The sequence below is a fragment of the Amphiura filiformis genome, unplaced genomic scaffold, assembly GCF_039555335.1.
Source record: "Amphiura filiformis unplaced genomic scaffold, Afil_fr2py scaffold_46, whole genome shotgun sequence".
Taxonomy (NCBI): domain Eukaryota; kingdom Metazoa; phylum Echinodermata; class Ophiuroidea; order Amphilepidida; family Amphiuridae; genus Amphiura; species Amphiura filiformis.
This window is the reverse complement of record NW_027305510.1, coordinates 169,177-195,819: the sequence shown is the minus strand read 5'-3', so window position 1 is coordinate 195,819 and position 26,643 is coordinate 169,177. Positions and strand designations below refer to the sequence as shown.

At 39.5% G+C, this 26,643-nt stretch overlaps 2 protein-coding genes across 2 annotated transcripts; both read right to left on the bottom strand.

The window, feature by feature from the left end:
* On the bottom strand, positions 1–22,244 carry LOC140144236 (uncharacterized). The gene is made up of 12 exons (XM_072166053.1): positions 21,939–22,244; positions 13,901–14,003; positions 11,770–11,872; positions 10,536–10,687; positions 9,700–9,799; positions 8,199–8,592; positions 7,087–7,224; positions 6,114–6,351; positions 3,821–4,137; positions 2,669–2,828; positions 1,648–1,815; positions 1–254 (listed from the first exon to the last, which is right to left on the bottom strand). Exons 1-12 carry the CDS (start codon positions 22,227–22,229, stop codon positions 1–3), a joined length of 2,418 nt encoding a protein of 805 aa, XP_072022154.1. The 5' UTR covers positions 22,230–22,244.
* Positions 22,245–24,684: 2,440 nt separating this feature from the next.
* Positions 24,685–26,277, bottom strand: LOC140144235 (uncharacterized). Its single transcript, XM_072166052.1, has one exon. It carries the CDS (start codon positions 26,275–26,277, stop codon positions 24,685–24,687), a length of 1,593 nt encoding a protein of 530 aa, XP_072022153.1.
* Between the last annotated feature and the right edge of the window lie 366 nt (positions 26,278–26,643).

Here is a 26,643-nt window from a genome sequence, read left to right as displayed (position 1 = left end):
TCACCAGAGTGTATGCGCATGTGAATCTTTAAATAGGTGGCGCTTGAGTACGACTTCCGCATTGATCACAATTAAAGGCCCTTGTTCGGTATGAACGACTTGGTGGTTCTTCAGTTCCGTGCGCCATTTGAAGGTCTTGTCGCACAGTTTACAAGCAAATGGCCTGTTACCAGTATGTACCACAGAGTGTGCTTTTAAGTTGCTGCTCTGAGCGAAGCTGCGGCCACATTGATCACATTTGTACGGCTTCTCGCCTGCAATGAGAAATTAATAAAATGTTACGTGCTGGAAGGTAACTTAATTTGTTATATTAAAAATTACACATAACATGATAATAATAAATAGTAAGGGTCCCAGTATTGACCCTTGAGGTACACCACACATAAAAAAAAAAAGCGTTAATGATTTATAGTGCGCTACGACCGCACAACGCCTAGAGCGTTGATCCACAAGCCTCAGCACACTTTACAGGTTGTCGCTGACCACTACGACCCAGCGTCATTCCACAAACCATTAAACAGCAATTCAGGGACTTTGCTGCTTCAAGAGCGCACACCCTATACATTCCACAAATAACCTTCGCAACCAGGATCAGCTCCCCGAGTTTCGTACGGGTTACAACGAGACAAATAAGCAGCAAGTTCCTTGTCCAGGGGAATTTCAAGCTAACTCAATTTTTCCACGAGAGCGTACTAGGCACCGCCAGGGTTCGAACCCGCAACCTCTCGCACCATAGTCGAACGCCTTATCGATTGAGCTAACTTGACTGCTAATACAGTATGTATCCAGAGATGATTACACAGCATTATATTCATACCAAGATAATAAGTAATAATAAGGGTCCCAGTGTTGACCCTTGAGGTACACCACACATATCATATACCAGTATGTATCCAGAGATGATTACACAGCATATATTCATACCATGATAATAAGTAATAATAAGGGTCCCAGTATTGACCCTTGAGGTACACCACACATGATATAACTAACACATACCAGTATATATCCTGCGGTATGGTATCCTTTCATAAGGCCAATTAAAAAAATTGTCCATTTTCCTTTAAGAGACAAAAACTTGTATTTTATGTAAACCCTTTTTTTCATGGGCATTTGGACATGGAAAATGACACATCTTACAGCATAAGTCTGTTAATCACAATATCAATATCACGTATCACAAACAAAAACACTAATATTGTCTGAAATGCTGTAAGCTTCAAAACAAATTGAGCACACAAAATTTTGTGTTTTAAGTAAGGTAGATTGTAAGGTAGAGGTAACCTACTAGACTATAGTATTAGGAAAAAAAGTGACCCAAGATTTTCATGTTTTTTTGAGTCGGTCACAGAGGGCAAACAAGCAAGTTTTATTTACAGGCCTAATAATTAAGAAATAAAGGGTAATCAGGGATGTAAGTAACCCCAAAGAAAAAATACGGACAATTGGGGAAAAAAAAAAAACGTAAATTCGTGCTAAAAAGCCACAAAATGGGCTGCAAATAAAAGAAATTGAGTAAATCTGGACTACAAAAAAACCTGAATTCTGTAAAAATACAGAAAACTTACATCCCTGTAATAAGGGTCCCAGTATTGACCGTTGAGGTACACCGCACATATAAATATCATACTTGTAAGTAACACCTACCAGTATGTATCCTGAGATGATTACGCAGCTCATACTCGTAAACGTAAACACGATTACAATGCTGGCACGTGAAGTTGCCTTTACCGGTATGACGCTTGGCATGGATACGTAAGTTGGTCGTCTTGGAGAAGCCCTTGTCGCAATACTTGCATTTATACGGTTTTTCACCTGTGAAATAGACAATAATACACCCAAATGTATTAGGAATACACTCAAATCAAGAATTTAAAAAAAATTTGAGGGCATTCTCCTCAGCAAATGTTATAATATGGCTTTAAGTTATTGATTTTACAAAAAATAACAATAAAAAATAAAAAGGACATTAGCATTCCTAAGGATTGAATACTTTGTAGTTGAATACCTGTATGAGTTATCTCACAGTTGCTGCTTTGAATGAAGCCTTTTGGGATGAGGTCTTTAAAAGCCAGGGGCAGTATATATCCCAAGTAGGGAATGAGTAATCCAAGGAGCAGGGATATTAACATCTAGGGATGGAATACTTTGTATATACCTGTGTGTGTTTCCTTTATAGCTTACAGTTGCTGCTCTGGCCTTTGAGACAAGGACTTGTAAAGCTACAGGCAGTATATCCCAAGTAGGGAATGAGTCATCCAAGGAGCAGGGATATTAACATCTAGGGATGGAATACTTTGTACATACCTGTGTGTGTGTCCTTTATAGCTTCCAGTTGCTGCTCTGGCCTTTGACATTTAAAGCCAGGGGCAGTAAATTTCTAAAGTAGGAATGAGTTATCCAAGGAGCAGGGACATATCTAAAGTTTGTTCGGTTTATATCAGGAAGAAAAACTAAGACTCATAACACCGTGTATTGATATAGAATGGTATGCATGCAGTTGAGCACAATGCTTGCACTAGTTGTACGTTGTGTAATGCGTGACTGGCGCACGCTTATGTGAATTTACGAGAGCGTGAGTTGGGACTTTAGTGACACACGCAGTAACGAAAGCCGAATAATTTCCGCCTTATAGAAGTCCAACAAACTTTAGGGATGGGGTACTTACCAGTATGAGTTCTCTCATGCACTTTGCAATTGCTTCTCTGTGTAAACTTTTTCCCACAATGTTGACAAGTATAAGGTTTTTCGCCGGTATGTAGTCTTTGATGCTGTCGCAGGTTACTGCTATCCGCATAGTCTTTACCACATGTTGGACACATGTACACCTGAGACAGTGAGAGCGACTAATTTATTAACAAGGAAACAAATTGACACCCAAATCAGGATTACACCAAAATTTACAGTAATAGTAAATACACCCTAATGTATTAGAAATACACCCAAAAGTCTCAGAAATACACCCAAATTTGTCAGGAATACACCCAAAATGTACTTAATACACCCAAATGTCCGATAAATACACCCAAATTCAACATGTTTGGTGTCAGATTAAGTATAAAACTGCCATGTTTCAAATGTAACTATAAATATTACACCTTCCAACCTCTTAGATGAAGCACAATTTACTGTAAAAGGACCACAACAGCCTCATCCCAATGGTATAGTTCAATAACCTCAATTAAACAATCATAGTTCAAAATTTGACCTCAAGTTGCAGAGTATGAGTTTTAGTACCCAAATTTTCAAAGGTCATTCAATGAATGTACAAATGTATTGAGGTTAAAGATCTGTGCCCCTGATAGATGAGCATATTGTAAGTGTTAGGAATATACCGATATGTCGTAAAATAACCAATGATTCTCTTACTCCTCTTTCAAACCATGTCTCCTCTCAAGGATAGCTGCTTCTTCTCGTAATAAGAACACTGAACACTTCTTCAATCTCAAAGAAGCTGTTATCCTTGATAAAGAGGAGAGATGGTTCGAAAGAGGAGTCAGAGAATCCATGGATAAAGTGGAGGAGCCAGCATTAACAAGAAAGGAGGATTCCGTTTACAGTTGTCACATGCATGGGACCCGGCATTGCGAGACATTCCTCGCCGTCTGAAGTCACAACATCATCAATCAGACGCCTGATGAAGTCCAATGTTTTTGGAAGCCACATAGCAAAGTGAGTTACAAATTTTAGTTCCAGTATTTAGATTTAATTTACAAAATAACACCCAAATGTATTAGGAATACAACCAAATGTATTAGAAATATATATCCAATGTGTAAGGGATAATACACACCTAAATTTCCAATTGTACACTACATACCTTTCCACCATTCTTTTTCTGCTTCCGGATACGTCCACCAACACGATTAATAACTTGGTTGATTATTGATTGGCCATCTGGTCCAGTAGCTTGCAACGGCTGACCATCGGCTTGACCATCAGGTAGCGATGGGTCAGTTGTGGACTGAGCTTGATCTTGGTTGACCACTTGACCGGGTGGTGGTTGCTGTTGACCTGGAAGTTGACCTTGGTGACCTGGAAGTTGACCTTGGTGACCTGGAAGTTGACCTTGGTGACCTGGAAGTTGACCTTGTGGGTCACTTGTTGGTGGTAATGGGTCGTGACTATCGGTTTCATCTGTAGATAAAATACACCCAAATATATTAGGAAAACACCCAAATATATTAGGAAAACACCCAACTGTATTAGGAATATAACCAAATGTGTACATCCATATCAAAACGATGCACTTTTGGGCTGCTACATGTGTCTCATTTCACATAATAACTGGGAATAAATACCAGGCTCATTTCAAGTGGGGGTCACTTTATATCATCCCCAAGTCACATGGCTTATTAATACAGAGAACATTCCATAACCATGTCACTTGGGGATGATTTGAAGTGACCTCCCCTTGAGACGAGGTATTTATTGCTAGCTATTATGTGAAATGAGGCACATGTAGCAGCCGACAAGTGTATCATTTTGATATGGATGTACACAAATGTATTAGGAATACACCCAAATGTATTACAAGTACACCCCAATGTATTAGGAATACACCCAAATATATACACTCAAATGCATTATAAATACACCCAAATGTATTAGAAAAACACCTAAATGTATTAGAAATACACCTAAATGTATTAGGAATACATCCAAATGTATTAGGAATATACCCAAATATATACACCCAAATGTATTAGAAATACACCCAAATGTATTAGAAATACACCTTAATGTATTAGAAATACACCTTAATGTATTAGAAATACACCCAAATGTATTAGGAATACACCCACATGTATTAGGAATACACCCAAATGTATTAGGAATACACCCAAATATATACACCCAAATGTATTAGAAATACACCCAAATGTATTAGAAATACACCCAAATGTATTCGAAATACACCTAAATGTATTGGAAATACACCTAAATGTATTGGAAATACACCCAAATGTATTAGGAATACACCCACATGTATTAGGAATACAACTAAATGTATTAGGAATACACCCATGTATAAGGAATACACCCAAATGTATTAGGAATACAACTAAATGTATTAGGAATACACCCAAATGTATTAGGAATACACCTAAATGTATTGGAAATACACCTAAATGTATTGGAAATACACCCAAATGTATTAGGAATACACCCATATGTATTAGGAATACACCCACATGTATTAGGAATACAACTAAATGTATTAGGAATACACCCATGTATAAGGAATACACCCAAATGTATTAGAAATACACCCAAATGTATTCGAAATACACCTAAATGTATTGGAAATACACCCAAATGTATTAGAAATACACCCAAATGTATTAGAAATACACCCAAATGTATTGTATTCGAAATACACCTAAATGTATTGGAAATACACCCAAATGTATTAGGAATACACCCACATGTATTAGGAATACACCAAAATGTATTAGGAATACACCCATGTATAAGGAATACACCCAAATGTATTAGGAATACAACTAAATGTATTAGGAATACACCCATGTATAAGGAATACACCCAAATGTATTAGGAATACAACTAAATGTATTAGGAATACACCCAAATGTATTAGGAATACACCCATGTATAAGGAATACACCCAAATGTATTAGGAATATACCCATGTATAAGGAATACAGCCAAATGTACTAGTGACTTGTTGTAGTGCAGTATGTGGAGGTATTTTAGCCGGAGGTTCAGTAGGTGCACATTGTTGAAGAGAAGGTTCCTAGTATAAAGGTCCCAGAACTGAACCTTGGGGTACACTACACATGATATAAAACTAGTCTTACCAAAAACATCCGACATATTCCATGTTGCCCAATTCACATTGCCTTCCCCAGTAGCAGTAGTAGACTGCTAATGTTGTAATATTGGCGCTGATTAAGCTGCTGCCTGCAAATTGCATTGTGTCTGTTTAGGTGTGTTTAATGTACAATTCTAGCAATTTGACCTGCGGGTCACCATTAGAGTTTGAAATAAAACCTTCCTTTTTTTTTTTTTTTAGTATGATAAGTCCCTAGTATAAAGGTCCCAGAACTGAACCTTGGGGTACACTACACATGATATAAAACAAGTCTTACCAAAAACATCCGACAGATTCCATGTTGCCCAATTCACATTGCCTTCCCCAGTAGCAGTAGTAGTATGATTCGTACCCACAGTGATTTGTTGTGGTGCAGTATGCGGCGGTACTTCTGTCTGAGGGGGAGGAGGTGCACATTGTGGAATAGCTGGAGATTCAATAACAACTGTAGGGACATATTTGGCGCTGCTCACAAACTTCTGTTCTTGGGCTTGCTCATGGTATTTCACATGGTCCTGTACAAAATAATTATAAGTTAATATTAAGGGTCCCAATGTTGATCCTTGAGGAACACCATACATGATATAAGTTGAGGGGGTGAGGTACACAGTGTGGAAGAGCTGGAGAGTCAGTGACAAATGTAGGGACATGTTTGCCACTGTTACTTCTGTGCTTGGGCTTGCTCACGGTATTTCACATGGTCCTGTACAATATAATTGAAATTAACAACAGACGCCCTACATGGGAGAGCAAATCTTCCGCAGGGGGAGTGTGGATGTCAAATGGAATAGCCCAATATACCTACCCTAATTCCATTTTATCAATTAAAGCAAAATCACACTGATGACACGTGTAATTAAGGAGCTTTCTTTGTGTTTCATCTCATGCTCTTTTTAGCTGGGTTTGAAGGATGGGTCCTTAAATTAAAACTTGAAAATTCCACAAATTCCACTGGTTCAGTAAAAGCCGAATCACACTGATGACACTTGTTAGCTTTTTCTGCGCTTTCTTCTTATACTCTTTAAGGTGGGTTTATAGAATGGGCCCCTAAATTGAACCTTGTGGAATGCTACACTCCTTTGGCTTGTTTATCTCTAATTCCACTGGCTCATTAAAAGCCAAATCACACTGATGATACTTGTATGGAGCTTCCCCTGTGTGAGTCTTCTCATGCTCTTTAAGAAGGTTGGGTTTATAGAATGGGTCCCTGAATTGAACCTTGGGGAACACCACTTCTTTGGTTTGCTTACCTCTAATTCAACTGGTTCAGTAAAAGCCAAATCACACTGATGACACTTGTATGGAGCTTCCCCTGTGTGAGTCTTTTCATGCTCTTTAAGAAGGATGGGTTTCGCAAAACTCTTGTTACAGGCCTTACAGGTGTGCAGCTGTAAAATAAATCATCAATATATCAATCAATATCAATGCACCTGTGCAGCATATCGTCACTGGGCGGGAAAAACCTCATAATGTACTTTTGGCCATTCAACATGGATAAAGCCTTTTAGGTGTAGACTTTATATTGAAGAGGTTGCTTCATCCACGTTCAAGGGCCAAAAGTTCATGCAGGAAACACCCCATTTTTACTTTTGGCCCTTGAACATGGATAAAGCCTTGTAGATGTAGACTTTATATTGAATGGTTTGCGTCATCCATGTTCAAGGGCAAAAAGTACAAAATGTTGTTTTTCCCGCCCAGTGACGATATGAAAAATGTTGCCTGGCACCTAATTACCCATCAACTCAACATAGTGATGAACAGTCGCCTGTTTAGCAGCCGAAGTATCATGATGATGATGATGCATGGAGGGCAAAAAAGTGTACCTCAAGATTAAAAAAAACTCCATTTTGATTGGTTACTCGGATAACTATATCATGTAATTAACCAATCATGAGCATTGTTAGAATAGAAATGCATGCTAAATGCTACACACACAAAACTTTGTAACGCTCAAGCTTGAAGCAAATTACGGTTTGATATCTGCTGATAAATGCTGGATGTACACTATATTGGCAAAATACATCATTATTACTCACCTGTTGATGTCCAGAGGACAATCAGGGTCCCTGAATTGAACCTTGGGGAACACCACTTCTTTGGTTTGTTTACCTTTATGACAATCAGGGATCGAGTTTTAAGGCGCGCGAGCGAGATCGCACCCTGAGTGCTATTTATAGCACACCTGGATTTCTTAACTTCTTAAGTGCAATCAATAGCACACCTGACAGCCCCGCCTTAACATTTCCAGAAGTGTGATTTGTAGCACGCCTGTTATTTTCAAAACCCAATCCCTGGACAATGTATCTTTTTATGTATGTGATTCTAGCATACTTGGGGAATGCCACACACCTTTATTACTTACCCGTTCATGCCCAGAAGGACAATGCGTCTTCTCATGTAATTTCAAGTATGTGATTCTGGCAAATGATTTGCCACATCCCTGACACATGTGGGGCCCTGAATTGAACCTTGGGGAATGCCACACCCCTTTATTACTTACCCGTTCATGCCCAGATGGACAATGCGTCTTCTCATGTAGTTTCAAGTATGTGATTCTAGCAAATGATTTGCCACATCCCTGACACATGTGGGGCTTAGCGACCAAATGGGCTTTCTGGTTGTGTTTATTGAGCTGCTCGTCTGAAGAGAAATTCCTTCCGCAAACGGAGCACCAGTAAGGTTTTTCAGCAGTGTGTCGTTTTTCGTGTTTGTTGAGATCTGAACCACAGATGAAGCCTTTACCACATATCTGACACCTGACAGGAACAAAAACACAAAAAACAGGGTTGGCAATTTTTTTTATTATTATTATGTAATATATACAAAAATCAGACTTTTTTTATTTCAATCAATTTTTTTTAAATTCCATTGAACTGCTATACTCCATGATGAAGTCAAAAGAGATTAGTGGAATGCTACACAGATGCAATCTTATCAGGTATTTACAAAAAATCAAAAACATGTTTTTAACATTTGATAAATTTGATAAAATCAAGGGAAGAAACTTGCTGAATTCTGCAGTTTGTTTTCAGGTACATCTACACTAGAGAACATGTCTTACATTTACCAGAATCCTTTGCAATATGATGCATCAACCCATTTCATCAAATGACACTCCTATTACTTTGTATAGGTACTTCCCTTTGTTTTCATGTTGAGAATAGACTAGCTAAGCAGGGTCAATAGTCAAGAAATAAGCATATTTTGCAAGATCTGGATGTGCTCTGTTCATTTGGGTACTTTTTGTCATTAACTACCCATGTTGCACTAGATGTTGATGTAAACTAGAACAAGGAGTTACAACCATAGCAAAATTTAGAAATAAATTAAATAGTTATCATGTACCAAAACGACAAACCGGTTTTTTTAGTAGCCGAAATTGCCGAGGCTCGAACATGCAACCGTCCGATTATGAGTCGGAGCCCATTCCGCTCGGCCAGCGTGCCAGTGGTACACACATTCCTATTTATTTACACTGGGTGTATATCTGACACATTTGAGTGCATTCCTAATACATTTGGGTGCATTTCTGAGACATTTGGGTGTATTCCTAATACATTTAGGTGTATGTCTGAGATATTTGGGTGCATTCCAAATTTATTTGGGTGTATTTCTGAGATATTTGGGTGTATTCCAATTACATTTGGGTGTATTTCTGAGATATTTGGGTGCATTCCAAATACATTCAAATGTATTTCTGAAACATCTGGGTGCATTCCAAATACATTTGGGTGTATTTGAGATATTTGGGTGCATTCCAAATACATTTGGGCGTATTTCTGAGATATTTGGGTGCATTCCAAACACATCTGGGTGTATTACTGAGACTTTGGGTGTAACTTGGGTGTATTCGTAGTACTTACTTGAAAGCTTTTTCGCCTGTGTGTGTTTTGATGTGGAGCTTCAAGTTGCTGCTTTTACTGAATCCTTTACCACAGCTGGTGCAGGTAAATGGCTTCTCTCCTGTCAAAACAAGAAATCCCATAAAATGGAAGTCACACATCAAACATAATATCAGAAGTACTGGATATTCATACTGCAATAGTTATAATCAGAGATTTTGAGTCGGTACTCTGGGTATGATCTGTACCTTGTCTACAGGTGACCATGAGTCTATAAACTGGAGCTGAAAAACAATTTCCCATAATATTCTATCCATCTGTATACTGCAATGTTGACATCCATGACCTTTGACCTATGAACAGACCTGTATGTGACCTTTCATGAAGCTTACAAGTGGAGCTATGTAAAGATTTGGCCACAACATGAACTTATTTCTCTGTTGACCTGTATTTTTGACCTTTTGACATATGAACTGACCCATATTATGACCTTTTGACCTATGAACTGACCTGTATGAAACCTTTCATGAAGCCTACAATTTGAGTTCTGTATAAAATCTTACCACAACATTTTTGTGTTCATGACGGTCATGACGAGTGGTGGGGGGCACCGCCCCCCTGGCTACGCCACTGTACTGCAATAGCTATCAGAGATTTCCAGTCAGTACTCTGGGTATAATCTTGACATCCTTGACCTGACCTATGAACTGACCTGTATGTGACCTTTCATGAAGCTTACAAGTGGAGCTATGTAAAGGTTTGGCCACAACATGAACTTATTTCTCTGTTGACCTGTATTTTTGACCTTTTGACCAATGAACTGACCCATATTATGACCTTTTGAACTATGAACTGACCTGTATGTGACCTTTCATGAAGTCTACAATTGGAGCTCTGTACAAAAGCCTTGCCGCAGTATCGACACATGTATCGTTTCTCTCCTGTGTGAATCCGTTGATGTTGTTTCAAGTTGCTTGTATCCGTGAAGTCCTTACTGCAATATGCACACCTGAGATTAACAAAGAAATTGATACATTTGGGTGTATTTCTAATACATTTGGGTGCATTCTTAATACATTTGGGTGTATTCCTAATACATTAGGGTGTATTGCAAATACATTTGGGTGCATTTCCCAGATATTTGGGTGCATTCTTAATATATTTAGGTGTCTCCTTCCTTTGGCCTAGTTAGACCTATAGTTTTTGGTTAGCATTGGGGCATTCCAGTTGAAATGCATACACCCCCTAAAGAAGACATGCCCTTAATCTCCCATGCAGGGGGTGTAGATTTCAAATAAGTCACCCATTCAGGTAACCCCAAATGTTTGAAATTCACACTCCCTGTGTGGAAGATTAAGGCCATGTCTTCCATAGGGGGTGTATGGATTTCAACTGGAATAGCCCATTTTCTAGGACTCTCCTTGGCTGGTTGTTGATAGGGTTAACAGATAAATCCATTTCTTGACAATCAACCTACCCCTCCCTTTCATTTTTGTTTTTGTTTGATACTCTTTTTATGGTGTAAAAATAACATCCAGACTTTGTTTTCATGGCCTCAAATCTGAAATCTGGAAAAGTTACATACAAAAAAGTGTAAATATTTATGCCGTAAACGGCCTCAAAGCGCTTTACATTTATTCTGCGTCATTAGAATATGTTGGAACCACGTTTGCAGTCTACATATGTGGCAGTACAACGACTGTATGTGACTACCCTAACAGCTTCCCATTGCACCTGGGTGGGTGAGGCAAGCGAGGCAAAGCGCCTTGCCCAAGAGGGGAACATGGTGGGACTGGGACTCGAACCCACGCACGTCAAGCAAGCTCTCAGATTATGAGTCCAAGGCCGTAACCACCAAGCCTCTGTGTTCTTCACATTTCTGGGAAGGGGTCTCACTAGGATCCATAATATGCTCATCTATCAGGGGCACAGTTCTTTTAAAACCCCAATACATTTGTACATCATTGAATGACCTTTGAAGATTTGGGTAAAAAACTCATACTCTGCAACTTGAGGTCAAATTTTGCACTATGATTATGTAATTGAGGTTATTAGACTATGTCATTGGGATGAGGCAGAGATCTTTCTTACCTGTAGACCTTGTCTTTATCTTTAGTTTTTGGTTGTCTTTTTCTGGGACTTTTCTTGACTGGTTGTTGGTCTGGTGTAATGATGATCTCAGTTTCTCCTCCAACTGTATAATACAATCAATAAATAATGACTTTGAATTTACTTATCACAAAAATTATTAGTCTTTATTGTAATATGGTACTTCACAGGGTTGTAGCTAGGCCAATTTCTATGCCAGGTGGCAAATTATTATGGCCGGCGCGTGGAGCTCTCGCTTACAGCCGGGGTACAGGGCCCGCTTAAGGGGTATCACCCCTGATTTATTTATTTTTGCTCCTCTTATGATGAAAAAATCATTTATTAAAAAAAAATTTAAAAAAAAAAATTTAAAAAAAAACATTTTGATTTTTTTTTTTTGGTACCAGTGCCGGGCGGGTGCCGGGCAGCCCGCCCAGCGTAGCTACAACCCTGGTACTTCATTTGTACTTGATGGAGTGCATGCAGCAAATTAAAGTCTGATTCAGACTCTACATCACAGCACGATGCGATGCTATAAAAACTGTAATCTGAGCCAGGTTTTGTACAAGCTTGGCAGTGAAAATTCTCATCGCCCGGTGGAAATTTCCGTGATGGAGTTGGATTTTGTTCAACTTTATCGCATCGCGCTGCAATATCGCAGCCGTGCAAGGTTGTGATTGGCTGCTGGAAAGGGATATTTTCATTTATACATCAATTTTAACGAATTCCATTCTCCAAATATATCAGGTCACCTTCATTTTTTTGATAAATACTGAAAAATTATTAATTTTTAAATACTATTTGGAAGCAGTAGACACTTATGTGGAGAGGATTAATATAGGGCTGCTAAGAATACGCAATTTTTGAGACCAAAAACGCACCCCGATTTTCCAAAAAACGCAAAAATCTGTGATTTCCCACCAAAAACGCAAAATCTAAAAAAAAATAACAATAATAATTTTGTTGTTAATTGCCAGATGAATAAAATAAAATAAAATAGCACTTGATATTGGGTCCAGGGACTATCCAAATCCGCGAAAAAGAATTAAAAATCGCAAAAATAAATTATTTTTTAGATTTTTCAAAAATGTCAAAATACACAAATTGTGCATAAATAATGCAATTGCGTATTCTTAGCAGCCCTAGGATTAACACTTGTAAGCCCGGGCAATGTGAGCCTTGAGATGACAGGTGTGTGGTGGATGTGTTGCACTGGGACATGTTTCAATGTGCTGTGGTGTTCCACAGGGTTCGATCCTTGGACACTTATCAGCCGCAATGTTCGATTTACCTGGTGTAGCAGAGCAAAATCCTCCCCATTTTGCACAACTTGCTACAATATTTCAGCTTGTAGAGGAATTTTTACAATATAAACATAATGCTAATAAGAACATCACCTAAATAATGATTTCCCTAAAAATTGCTATGCAAATTTTTCAAAGTAAATCAAACCCTGCTCAGCTGTTGTTCATAAGACCATGGGAGCGAGCGACAAGTCTTTCAATTCATAGGAGTGTCCTTGACTATGCTTCAGTGGGCATGAAAGGATTCAAAGTTAACCTCTACCCTAATAATCCCAAGCTATTGTCTGAAACTGCTCTCCGGAGGATGTATCATAAGAACTAGTCTTCAAATGATAAGTCATATAATGACCAATAGATAAATGACTGACTATCAGTGAAGTCTAGGCCCATAATCACTTACCAGCCTGGGCAATCTGTGCCAATGTGACAAGTGCGTGGTGGGGGTGTTGCACCTGGACGTGATGTAATGTGCAGGAAAAAGAATATTGGCTGTGGTGTTCCACAGGGTTCGATCCTTGGGCCCTCATAATGACTTACAAGCCTGGGCAATCTGTACCAATGTGACAGAACCAGTGTTTGATGGATGTTTTGCACCTGCACATATGTTGTAATGTGCAGGGGAAAAAGAATATTGGCTGCAGTGTTCCACAGGGTTCGATCCTTGGGCCCTCATAATGACTTACAAGCCTGGGCAATCTGTGCCAATGTGACAGGACCAGTGTTTGATGGATGTTTTGCACCTGCACATATGTTGTAATGTGCAGGGGAAAAAAGAATATTGGCAGTGGTGTTCCACAGGGTTCGATCCTTGGGCCCTTATAATCACTTACCAGCCTGGGCAATCTGTGCCAATGTGACAGGTGTTTGATGGATGTTTTGCACCTGGACGTGTTGTAATGCTGCTGCAGCTTGTTCCACTTCAGTGACATGCACCTGTAAATATTATAACACACCATCAAATATTTATTAGTCAAGTCAGTATTAGTAATTTAGATGCTGAGAATTTATGGAAAGATCACAAAACAAATGAATTTGGTGAGCATGTTCATTGTTCATTGCGCAATGTTAAGTGTGCCAGTAGCCCAGTACTTTGGTCACATCTCAAGTAAAAAAATATATAGTTCAGGGTCAAGTTGAAGGACTTCGCAGAATAGGCAGACAGTTCTAAGCTCCCTTGGACAGGTGGAATCAAAGAATCCACTGAACTAGCTGGTCGGGATTTAAGCGTTTTCATATATATTACATTTCCATGGACGGCAATTTTTTTGTGAGCTCTCCACGTTTCTGGCGATATTTCTTGCAATATTTGGCTTATTTACCATCCAATTTATATCCTTCAATGTACCTGTATATCTATTCTCTAGCATATCCAGCATGGTCAAAAGAAGTTTTTTGAGGTTTTTAATTGTCACGATAAAAAACTTTTTAAAGACACTATTTTCTCAGTGTTCCCAGCCATTTTGTTTACTTGTTGTTATTGACGTGACCCAAAGTAATTGATAAGTCTTGACCCCAGAGTGTAACGACTAACGAGGCTGTATAGCAAACCTGCATTGATGACAGAAACCGGCTGTAAAAGAGGTGGGTCATCTTGCAAGTTATGTATCCTTAACCCTGGGCGCCACAAGCCCTAGCTACGCCACTGGATACATCAAATAAGATAATGCGAGTAGTACCAATTTCATATTGACTGAATTGCAAAGAAATTTGTTGAACTTGAAATGTTTGAGCTGCGCAAAGCGGTAAGTGTGTTAATCCGATTGACACACAAAATGGCATATAAGCCAGTCTCTGTCTGTTAGGAACGGTGTACATGAGACTGGCAAGCGAGTTTGCTGGGAATGAAAAGGGTTCAAAACTATCAAATCCATCACCAGTGTCTGACGATGGAGCTCTTAGTTCATTCCCAGCAATCGCAGCATGCACCACGTTCGATATGATCAGCAATATTGCTGATGTCCTATGATCTTCATGATCTCCACAACGTTAATTTTCTCTACCAGCAGACATGACAGAAACTTGAGAAAGGAACAGATAACCAAACGAAACGTCTACGCGTCTGGACCTGGTCGCTTAGGCCTGTCTCATCTAGACTCGCTTGCCAGTCTCGTGTACGCCGTTTGTACACAGAGACTGACTTATCCCATTTTGTGTGTCCCTGATTTACACACTTTTAAGTTAAAACGTTTTGCGCAGTTCAAACATTTCAACAATTTTTTTTTACAATTCAGTCAATTTATATGAAACTTGTACTCACATATATCTGATCTTCAAATCATAGTTATCTTATTCAATGTATCTAAGTACCATAAATTAAACTTGGAATTTTTGGCTTATTTACCATCCAATTTATATCCTTCAATGTACCTGTATATCTATTCTCTAGCATATCCAGCATGGTCAAAAGAAGTTTTTTGAGGTTATTAATCGTCACGATAAAAAACTTTTTAAAGACACTATTTTCTCAGTGTTCCCAGCCATTTTGTTTACTTGTTGTTATTGACGTGACCCAAAGTTTTTGATAAGTCTTGACCCCAGAGTGTAACGACTAACGAGGCTGTATAGCGAACATGCATTGATGACAGAAACCCGCTGTAAAAGAGGTGGGTCATCTCGCAAGATCGCTTGTCGGAAGTAGGGGGGTTGCTGGCTTGGAAATTATCTTTTTTAAGTATCAGAAATTTTCCAAGTTTAATTTACTTGGATACATCCAGTGGCCTAGCGAGGGGGGGAGCGCCAAATTGACCAATTATTCAGCATCGATGAAAGTCAAAATTTTTAACAGCACAGAATCATTTGAAGATAAATTTAAGACAGAAAAAATCATTTGGAAAGATTAATTTAAGACAGATATTCAACTTCATTATAAGCAAAATTAATTACTGCTGGTTTGCTTGGTAGGCCCTATTTGTGCAAATGTTCGCGCACAATTGTTTCAACAATTGAGGGGGGCATCATTATGTATCCTTAACCCTGGGCGCCACAAGCCCTAGCTACGCCACTGGATACATCAAATAAGATAATGTGAGTAGTACCAATTTCATATTGACTGAATTGCAAAGAAATTTGTTGAACTTGAAATGTTTGAGCTGCGCAAAGCGGTAAGTGTGTTAATCTGATTGACAAACAAATTGGCATATGTGACGTGTCATGTCAAAAGGAGACACTTTTGGGCAGGATCGTAAATGAAGAAATAGCCAAAAATCTGCCCGGGTGATTTTTTTTCACAATTTGGGTTTGTTTAATTTGTGATGTTATTAATGTTAAAAATATTGTCTGATAGTTTCAGACCCGAATATAACTAGCATCTTGTATTTTTGGACATATTTTTCAAGGCAATTCCTACTCTCAACATTGTCAATAATATTTTTAAAGGCCGATATCTCAATTTCCAATTTTATAATAACATAACTTACAAACTCAATATCTTCGCTTAGGAATGTCCGATTACATTTGGGAAAACGGCATTGTGGAGCAAAATATCTCTTTATTAAAGATATGTAAAAACCTCCAAATTGATAACCTGCCCAAAAGTGTCTCCTTTTGACATGACACGTCACATATGGTCATGTGTCTTATGGTGGGACCTCAAAATACCCTGGTGGCGTTACATTTTTCTCTCCCCTTTCTAATTTAACTTGTTGTCACAAAGCTATTCTTGGTCCAATTGCATCAAGTTTGGGCTCATTATACAGCTTGATTATTCTAATTTCAAATTATTTCACAATTTGAAATTCAAATTTGTTTAATTAGTGAAAAATATTAAAATGTTAACGAAGGTAAACCTGATGGATAAGTGGTAGAGGATAAGTGGTAGAGGAGCATGTACAATCTCTATGGCAAATGCTTTGAAGACATGATATCTTTTTGAATTTTAATTATATCATTGTCAAATTGTGTGCTATACACATGCAAATCATACCTCAAATGAAAGCTTGTTTATTCATTATTCATTATTCAGCTATTAATTTTATCTAATCGTGTTTACAAGTATTCACTGAGAACTGCAAGTCACAAGAACCACATTTTTTCCTATTTCACTTCCACACAAATGCCAAAATTTTCAGTCACAAGATGCGTTTTGGCTTTCAATTGTTGTATCTTGAGAATTACATGTACATGTATGCACCCTAAGATAGGAAAAGTAGGCCTACAGCTGTATACATTTTTGGAAAGCTTTTTACCCCAGGAATCTAAATATATATGCAGTTAAAATAAATGTAGGATACACTCTAAAGAAAATATTTTCAAAAATGTAATCAACATTTTGTGCATGAGGCTTTACATATTTGCGCACCCTGTATCACCACTTTGGTCAATCATAACATAGCAAAAGTAAACATTTTATTAAAGCTCATAGTGTGGCCTGACACATTTGAGGTATTACATATAATAGCAAATGCAATAAATAATCACTTTACTAGTAAAATTAAATTTTTATTACGCACCCTGTATACCAACTTCAATTTTGCATAATTGGATTCCTTGGAAAATAAGCTTTCCAAAAATGTATAGTTTTGCTGGTGTGAGATGTATAGTTTTAGTCATACCAATTTTAGTGAAAAGGAAGACAAATGATCAAAATCAGTGCTTGTAATGCAAATGTGCCCCACCATAAAGACACATGACCATATAAGCCAGTCTCTGTCTGTTAGGAACGGTGTACATGAGACTGGCAAGCGAGTTTGCTGGGAATGAAAAGGGTTCAAAACTATCAAATCCATCACCAGTGTCTGACGATGGAGCCCTCAGTTCATTCCCAGCAATCGCAGCATGCACCACGTTCGCTATCAGCAATACTGCTGATGTCCTATGATCTTCATGATCTCCACAACGTTAATTTTCTCTGCAGACATGACAGAAACTTGAGAAAGGAACAGATAACCAAACGAAACGTCTGTAGACGCGTCTGGACCTGGTCGCTTAGGCCTGTCTCATCTAGACTCGCTTGCCAGTCTCGTGTACGCCGTTTGTACACAGAGACTGGCTTATGCCATTTTGTGTGTCCCTGGGATTTACACACTTTTAAGTTAAAACGTTTTGCGCAGCTCAAACATTTCAACAATTTTTTTTACAATTCAGTCAATTTATATGAAACTTGTACTCACATATATTATCTTATTCAATATCTAAGTACCGTAAATTAAACTTGGAATTTCTGATACTTAAAAGACAATTTCCAAGCCGTCTACCCCTTGTTCGAAAATTTCTAACTTTCGTATGAACAACCGATAGCTTGTGATACGAAAGTTAGAACATGGAAGGATTTGCGCTCATGTAACGTACCTTGTTTGGTACATGTACACGGTTGGCATGCAGGTCCCAATATCATGCATATGAATAAAAACTTCTTCCTCAATTAATTATTGTCTCAAAAATATGAGGATATTATTCTTGACATATTAGTGACACCATGTGCTATATTCCTTCATCAATTCATCATGACTTTACTCACGAAAAACATCATTTTGTGCCAATTTTTCTTGAGTGATCGCCAGACATCGCACAGTCCCCATTGTAAATAGGTGATCAGCACGCGTAGTACTCAGCCCTCGAATTAACCCACGGCACCCATGGCATTTTGCCGTGGGTGCCCATCCCCACTGCCGTAATGCCCTCGAAATATGTCCTTTACCCAAAGGCAGTCACTTGCCGTGCCCTCTAATGAAGTTGCCGTCGGTGCCCCAGCCCTGCCCCTTCATTATATAATCATCTATCTATGTTTGTGTGTGTTTTCTTCACTTTTGAGAAATTGCCTTGGTGCCCTTCTCAAATTTTCAACAGTTGCCATGATGCCCTCTTGAAATATTACAAACTGCTGTGCTGCCTTGCCGTTTCAGTGAAAATCCAAGGCAATTTTCAACTTGCCCTTAAAAAGTTGCCGTGCCCCTTCAGATCCTTAATTCGAGGGCTGGTAGTGCTGGGCTCACATGTTCAAGAACCGGAAGGGTATCACCATCAGTTTGAAATGACAAGTCAACCTTTGCAAATCGGGAGATGGATTGATTTGCCCAGCACTGGATTTTCTCAAATCTTTAATCACCGACGCAGTTGGCAGTTGTCAAGCAAACATCTTTGATCAAGCAAGGTTGCAGAATTAAACGGACTCATAATATGGTCGGAATTTGTACTTCAGCTCCTGTGTTTCCGGTTAAAAGTAAGCAAACACTTCAGCTAAGATACATAAATGTTAGCCAAGCTAAATTGAAGCCAAACTGGACAATCTAAAAAATTGTTTTGCTGCGTTTTAAAACTGAAGACGCTACGATGACTGACCGTGTTATACTAGCAATCTCTATCTTCTATTCACACATTAACTATCGTGTCGTCGTGGATAGTAGATAGATTTCTCGATCAATCTACGTATACCCCCTACATCCGACGAGCGTGTTCGGTGGTGAAACAATCATGACAATGCAAGTCACGTCACGAGATGACCCACCTCATTTACAGCCGGTTTCTGTCGTCAAGTCGTGTTCGCGATACAGCCACGTTGCACTCGTGAGGTCAAGACTAATGAAAAATTGGTGACATCGATAACAACGAGTAAACAAAATGGCTGGAGAACTGAGAAAGTTGTGTCTTTTAAAAAATGTTTCATTGTGACGATCAGAAACCTCAAAAAACTTTTTTTGACCGTGCTTGATATGCTAACGATATACAGGTACATTGAAGGATATAAATTTGATGGTAAATAAGCCAAATATTACAAGAAATCTACTCGCTAGAATCCTAGCGAGCCCGCAACAAATGTCCGTCCATGCGAATGTAATGTAATTGACAACGCGACGTAAAATCCCCACTAGTCTCATCTAGTTCACCACGTAAACTTGTATGGCTCAAAATTTGGACCGCTCGCCATTAAGTTTAACTGCTTTCTGTGTTTTGAAACGATCCCCGATTCCCGGTTGATTATTTTAGCTGTGTCACATGATGGCGCTGGTGGGTACCAACCAAACTTCAGAAAAAAAACCTTGATCGCCGATAACGATGTGATATGGGACTTACATAATGATAGGATTACACAGAGATATTTCTTGCCAAAATTTGACCATTTCTAGGCAAGTTGACCCTACTTTGTCTGCGTTATGTGAAAAGGACAGTCTTAAGTAAGTATAAGTGCAAGCGCTTTTGATGTTTCGGGAGACTGGGAGGATCATAATCAAAAATGATGGAGCCTATTCTTGACTGTGTAATATTCCTTCACCACATTGCCGTACGGTAACAGTCTTATACGATGGACAGATAGTATCAGTTTGTGAATGAGGACATCGTATAATATGCCCAGCGAGGTCACGTCACACTCGGTGTGACGTGCCCTGAACTCCCAATAACTTTCGTAGCGACAGACAAATTGCAGGAAAGCGTGCCAATTTAAGCTTCCTGTAATATCTATTGCACATAACGTACGAAGTCACAAACTTACAAACTTCAATATGCACTTCAAATACTGCAGACCAGCTGTTAATTATTACCGATCCTGTAGAATAACTTACATAAGGCCAAATAAAATAAAAAACATGTTTCACGTCCGGGTTTTTGAAAAAAAAGGAGGAAGAGGGGCTTTTATTTTTATTTTTATCATAAAATCGGTGTAAATACCCATAATTAGAGCTATTTTAGCGTATACAATAATGCCTGGAAAGAGGAGGAGGCCTCTTTTTATTTGTTGTTCTGAGAGATAGGCCCCCTCTAACTATCACAAAACCTTATAAAAGTGTTTCTTGTATATTAGCAAGGATATAGAAAGCACCTCTACTTCCTACATGTAGACATATTTTTGAAAAGTTATAACAAAATTTCAAAAAATAAAAATAAAATTGAAGAAACCTCAAAAAAGGAAGCGGGAGGGGACGTGAAACATGTTTTATTTTTTATTTGGCCTAATCTTCAATTTCATGGAATCCCGTTGCTCAGAATTGCAAATGTCATTTTTATCTGTCAAATCTGCTGTGTATGTGCTCAGAGATTTTATGATGCTCCATAAATCACAGCTGTGAAACTGACTTTATACCACTCGCTCACTTTTAAAGCTAGCAGAAAAGCGAAGCCTCCGGCTACCTCGTGGCATGACGTCACACAAAATTTCCGATGGGCGCCTTATTTATTTGTAACCCGTTTTGTGATTGGTTGCAAACACTATTCATCGCAATCGTTAGCCAATCAATGAAGGCGACGGCCTTTTACGGTATGAATTAATGTGACCCGCCAGTAAAGTACGTCTAACCTGATTGGTTTACAAAAATAATTGGATATTTGCTAAGCCAGTCAGCGTGTTTCGATGCTTAACAACCTGGTCGTGAGAGTTTTTTGTTTTTTTAATAAGCGAATTCACATGGTGATCCAGCGATCGAGTATAAATTCAGCATGACTTCTGCTGTAACAGGTGCAATAACAATACGTCGACACAATCAGTGACATTTACACAATACAATAATGAATTATTTATGACATGCATGGGCTGGATTTTACGATCGAGGTAACCGTAAGGTTTTCGGCCTGTCCCTGCGTGAATATCGTGACTTTTCAGCATCAAAGATACAAGTTGCGATGACCAGTTTTTTGCGGACACTTTGATAACAGGTAACTTTTATAGGTCATAGGGTAGAAACGATAGTTGTACAATTGTACGAAAATATACATTTTGTTATAGGCCTAAAATGTTTACAAAAATATATTGGTCCGTACGTTGTGCATGTATTCAGTTGTTCGACGTATAATCGTATTTGTTCCTTGTACTAGTCTAAGTCTCATCCGCGTACTTCCTGCCTTCCTGGGTCTATTTTGGGCCATCATGGAATACAGGGTGTCCCAAAGTATGTTAGAATATCATGCTACATGTATAGTATATTATTAAGCTAAGCTTACTTGCTGCATATCAACATGCTGAACATCGACATGTTGTATGTTATGTTGTACCATTCCCGTCGCATCCACAACCTGGTCAACCGGTACTTCGACTTGGACATGTTGGACGTCAACGGCTGGTTGCAAAGTTGTATACGTTATATTACCATCTTCAGAGACCACTGAAGTAACAACAGAATGCGCAGGAACTTCTTCATGCTGTACTCGTTGTAAAAGAGCTGATATAGCCACATAAACTTCATCGCTTTCGTTAACGGGAAAAGTAACATGTTCGACTACTTCACCCGCCATTTTGAATGTCTTAAGTGTTGCTGATTTTGTCGCCCAATGTTTGCGTTGTGATTACGCCCGTTAATTTACACAACAATATTCCATAGGCTCAAGCTTGGGTAAAGATGGTTCCTTGGTGAAGATTTTATTGTATATTCGTCTCAGCCGAGACATGCTTGGGTTCTGATGACAATGGCAGCAGTATCAAACAAAATGTCCAAGCCAGACAAAACAGCTAAAAATCATTTATAGTTCCAGTGTTATGCCCCCCTGCGTGCCTGACTGGGGGAAGATTACCTCGCGGCCCCACGCCTGAAGTTCCTTGATCTTTAATAGTACATACTTATTTTCAGTGGTGTTAGGAGGGAGGCAAATTTTCGTCCCCATATTTTGTGTCCCATTTTTAGTCATTTCAATGATACTTTACTCTTTGCCGTCCCCAACTGAAACTGAAACTTATCCCTGAAAATTTTCTGGGGGTCCCTTAGCCCGACACATCATGGCCCTACGTTGTTCCTTCCTCACAGTAAGGATTTGACACAGTGGAAATCGTAGTGACGGAGGTGTGAATACCTCGGGCTAGGGGTCCCTTGGCTACGTCACTACGGTACTTATTTTGTGAAACAAAGTTGGACTGTTTTGGCTCTGCGGACCAAAATGGAACCCATATCATGTTTTAAATCCCTAGTAATTTAGGTCCAAACACCGTCTCTTACCCATATTTTTTCTCTCACCAAATGTCAAAAACTATGCTCTCACTTTTTAATGACCCCATATTTTTAAAAAAAATGTTGTTCTCAAATGTCCTGTGTCAGCCGGCTGAGCCAGGTGGTGTATGTCTTCAATCTTCAAAGGTGAATCCTTTTGCAGCTTTAAAAGCTATACTAGGATGGTGCAGAAGTGACGTCAACAGGCAAAGTGCAGAAAAGTGTAGGTGAAGAAAAAGTAACGACCATACCAAACGAAAAACTTAGGGTGCGGGATAAAAACATACTTGCTGTGGTGGTTTACAGGAGTCTTGAGCCAACAGGTACCTTCATCCCCTCACAGCTGGTAGGGCGGCTTCCTTGAAAGTGGCTAAAGATGGTGCTAACACTGTCGCTGATGGTAGTTGGTTCCACAATCTTACGGCTCTAGGATAGTATGCATATTTGTAGCAGTCTATGGTGGCTTCTGGTATGGAATATTTCAATTGATGGTCGTGTCTACCTATGTATGTTGCTGGTTGGATAATGTGCGGCAGTTGTATGTTGACCAGGCCATGTTGGATCTTATAGAACATGGTCAGCTGTGATGCCAGGCGCCTGGTATGAAGTTGGTCCCAGCCCAAGGTGTTGATCAAGCTTGACACAGATGTAGTTCTTCTGAAGTCTCTGAAGACAAACCGTGCTGCAGCTCGCTGAACTTGCTCAATGCGATTAACTACAGTGATGGTATACGGGTTCCAGGCTTCAGCGGCGTAGTCAAGCTGAGGGCGTACAAGCGCCTGGTAGGCTCTGGCTTTGACGTCTTGATTACAGGGAGATAAGGTGCGGCGTAGCAAACCCAAGGTGCGACTCGCTTTCTTGGTGATTTTACTGCAGTGGTCGCTCCATTGGAGATCATGCGAGATGGTAACGCCGAGATACTCGTGCTGGTCTGCTCTCACAAGTGGCTGTCCAAGGATGTTATATTGGAAGATGCTTGGTTTGCGTTTCTTGGTGATGGAGAGAATGGCACACTTGCTGATGTTAAACTGCATAAGCCAGGTGGACGACCAGTCAGCGAGGACTTCGAGATCTCTCTGCAGGATGCGATGGTCTTCTTCGCTCTTAATCTCCCGATACACAATACTGTCGTCTGCAAACAGGCGCATACTTGACTGGATCTTCTCTTGGATATCATTAATGTACAACAGGAAGAGGGCTGGTCCAAGTACCGATCCTTGGGGTACACCTGATGTAACATTGCCCCAGCTGGAGTGAGAACCGTTTACTGACACAGCTTGTACTCTGTTGTGCAGAAAGGAGTTGACCCATTCAAAGTCGGACCTCTGATGCCGTAGAAGTTTAGTTTGGCGGATAAACGATGATGTGGAACTTTATCAAACGCCTTGCTAAAGTCTAGCAACACTACGTCAGCTTGGCCGCGATTTTGGAGAGTGTAAGACCAGTCATGGCAAGATGTAATTAGTTGTGTTACCGTTGACAGCCTCTCCCTAAACCCGTGTTGAGAGTCAAGCAAGATGTTATTTGCGTTGAGATGCTTGGAAACATGGCTGAGTACAATGTGTTCCATTATTTTGCAACACAGGCAAGTAAGTGAAATGGGTCTGTAATTTGCAGGGTCGGATTTTAGACCTTTCTTGTGTATACCGGTGACCAGAGCTTGTTTCCATTGGGTTGGTACGCAGCCCAGGGTGTAGGATTGGTGAAAAAGAAATCTGAGTGCAGGTGCTAGTTCATGTGCGACCATCTTCAAGAGCTTGGCAGGCAGTTCATCTGGTCCACAAGCCTTGGTTGGGTTCAGTGATGAAAGTTGTTTTCCACTCCTCCAAGCCTATGGTGAGCACCGATATTGATGGATGAGGTGAGATCCCCTTATCAGGTATGTTGGTCTTTGGTTCACAAGTGAAGACAGATTTGAAGTGTGTGTTGAGAGCTTCAGCTTTATCTTTGTCAGTTGTGCAGAGTTTTGTGTCAGTTCTGAGTGTTGGTACTCCAAGATTTTCAGTTCGCATGAGCTTCACGTATGACCAGAAGGATTTTGGTTTCTCTACAATGTTGGCACCAATGATGTTGTTGACGTATTCTTGGTGTGCGTTGTGAACCAATGAGGTCACTTTGTTCCGATATTGGCGGAATGTTCTCCAGGATTGGTCACTTGGATGTTTACGTGCCTTGCTGTAGAGAGTGTCTCTTTTCCGCATGCATCGTTTGATGTCACGAGTGATCCAAGGGAGATGACGTTTCCCATTACTCATTTTCCATGGGACATGGTCATTCATGATTTCATACAAGCAATTTCTTATTTTCTCCCAGTTTGTGTCCACAGTATTTAGAGAGGGATTTGATGCAAGAAACTCCTGTGTGAATGCTGCTACCTTTTCATTTAAAACACTTTCATCAGCTTTCAGGAAGTTATACATTTTCCTGGGTGGTTTAACCTGGTATTTTGGTTTCATGTTTATGTCAAAGGTGACTATATCGTGGTCCGATATACCTGAGCTCACAATGATGTTGCTCACCAAGTGTGGATTTGTGGTGGTGATCAAATCCAATATACTATTGGATATAGGTCTAGTGACCTTTGTGACAAGTTGGGAGAGTGAGTTTTCAAGTAAAAAGCTCAAGAAGCTTCTGTGTTCACTAGCTGTTTTTGGATTGGTGGTTGTCCATGAGTCCCAATTTATGTCAGCGAAGTTGAAATCGCCCCCGATGATGACATTTGGGAGCTTAGATCTCTGTTTAGAGTACACAGTAGACAAGGACTTGGCTAATTCTTCAAGGGATTTAGCTTTGTTAGTTTGTGGGCCATAGTAGCTGGCAATATACAGTGATTTGGTGTCTGAAAACTGTAAGCTTGCCCACACTACTTCACAGTTTGAGTCTAAGTCTGGTATGTCAGCAGTTATGAGAGTGTCTCTGACAGCAATAAATACGCCTCCCCCGTTTGAGTCTCTATCTTTCCTGTAAATGGCGTAATTGTCTGGGAATATGGAATATGTAGCCATATCTTGACTGATTTTTGACTCACAGCCCAGGATGATATCAGGATTGTGATGATCCACTGAGGCACGAAAGGCTGCCTGTTTCTTTTGACCTTTCAGCCCATTACAGTTTATAATCATTGTCTTGATTTTGTTGCTACGGTTTTTGGGAGGAGAAAAACTCCTGAATTGTTGCTCATGGTTTGTATCAGTTGGGGTGGATGTTTTGGGGTAATCACCACCTGGAATGTCAATGATAGAATCACTTAGTGTTGAGAATGGATTTGACAACTCTATGGATCTGGTTCCAAAAAGAGAGCTATCAAAATTTGGACAGCCACATTGATAGCACACCCAGGAAAAACTACCAGATGTGTTCATCAGGTCATTATAATTTTGATCAGATAAACCAACGCACTCGGTGTGACACCAGAAGTTACACTTGTCACAGATTAACGCTTGAGCATCATTACCAACCTCTGACTGGCAAACGCCACATTTGTACTCCAAAACTTGAGGGCCAGGGTTTGTTTCAATTTGCCCACTAAGTATAAATAATATCAATAACAAGTGACTGGTATTTTTGGAATCAAAATGCCAAACCCCACGTGTATGGGTTAGTTTTTGTTGTTTACTAACAAGGAGTTTAAAGCTCCACATTGCAAGCTGGTTTTGGTTGCATGCATGTTGGGAACATTTGGCAAAAAGAGAGAATGTAAATTCAAGGAGATTCAGCACGTACAGGTA

Coding starts and splice junctions, on each gene's coding strand:
- LOC140144235 (XM_072166052.1), bottom strand. CDS start 26,277: ATGAACACATCTGGTAGTTTTTCCTGGGTGTGCTATCAATGTGGCTGT.
- LOC140144236 (XM_072166053.1), bottom strand. CDS start 22,229: ATGGCGGGTGAAGTAGTCGAACATGTTACTTTTCCCGTTAACGAAAGC. Junction 7,225..8,198: donor GTCCTTCTGGGCATGAACGG/GTAAGTAATAAA, acceptor TTTATTTTACAG/CTGCACACCTGTAAGGCCTG. Junction 1,816..2,668: donor GCATGAGAGAACTCATACTG/GTAAGTACCCCA, acceptor TCTATTTCACAG/GTGAAAAACCGTATAAATGC.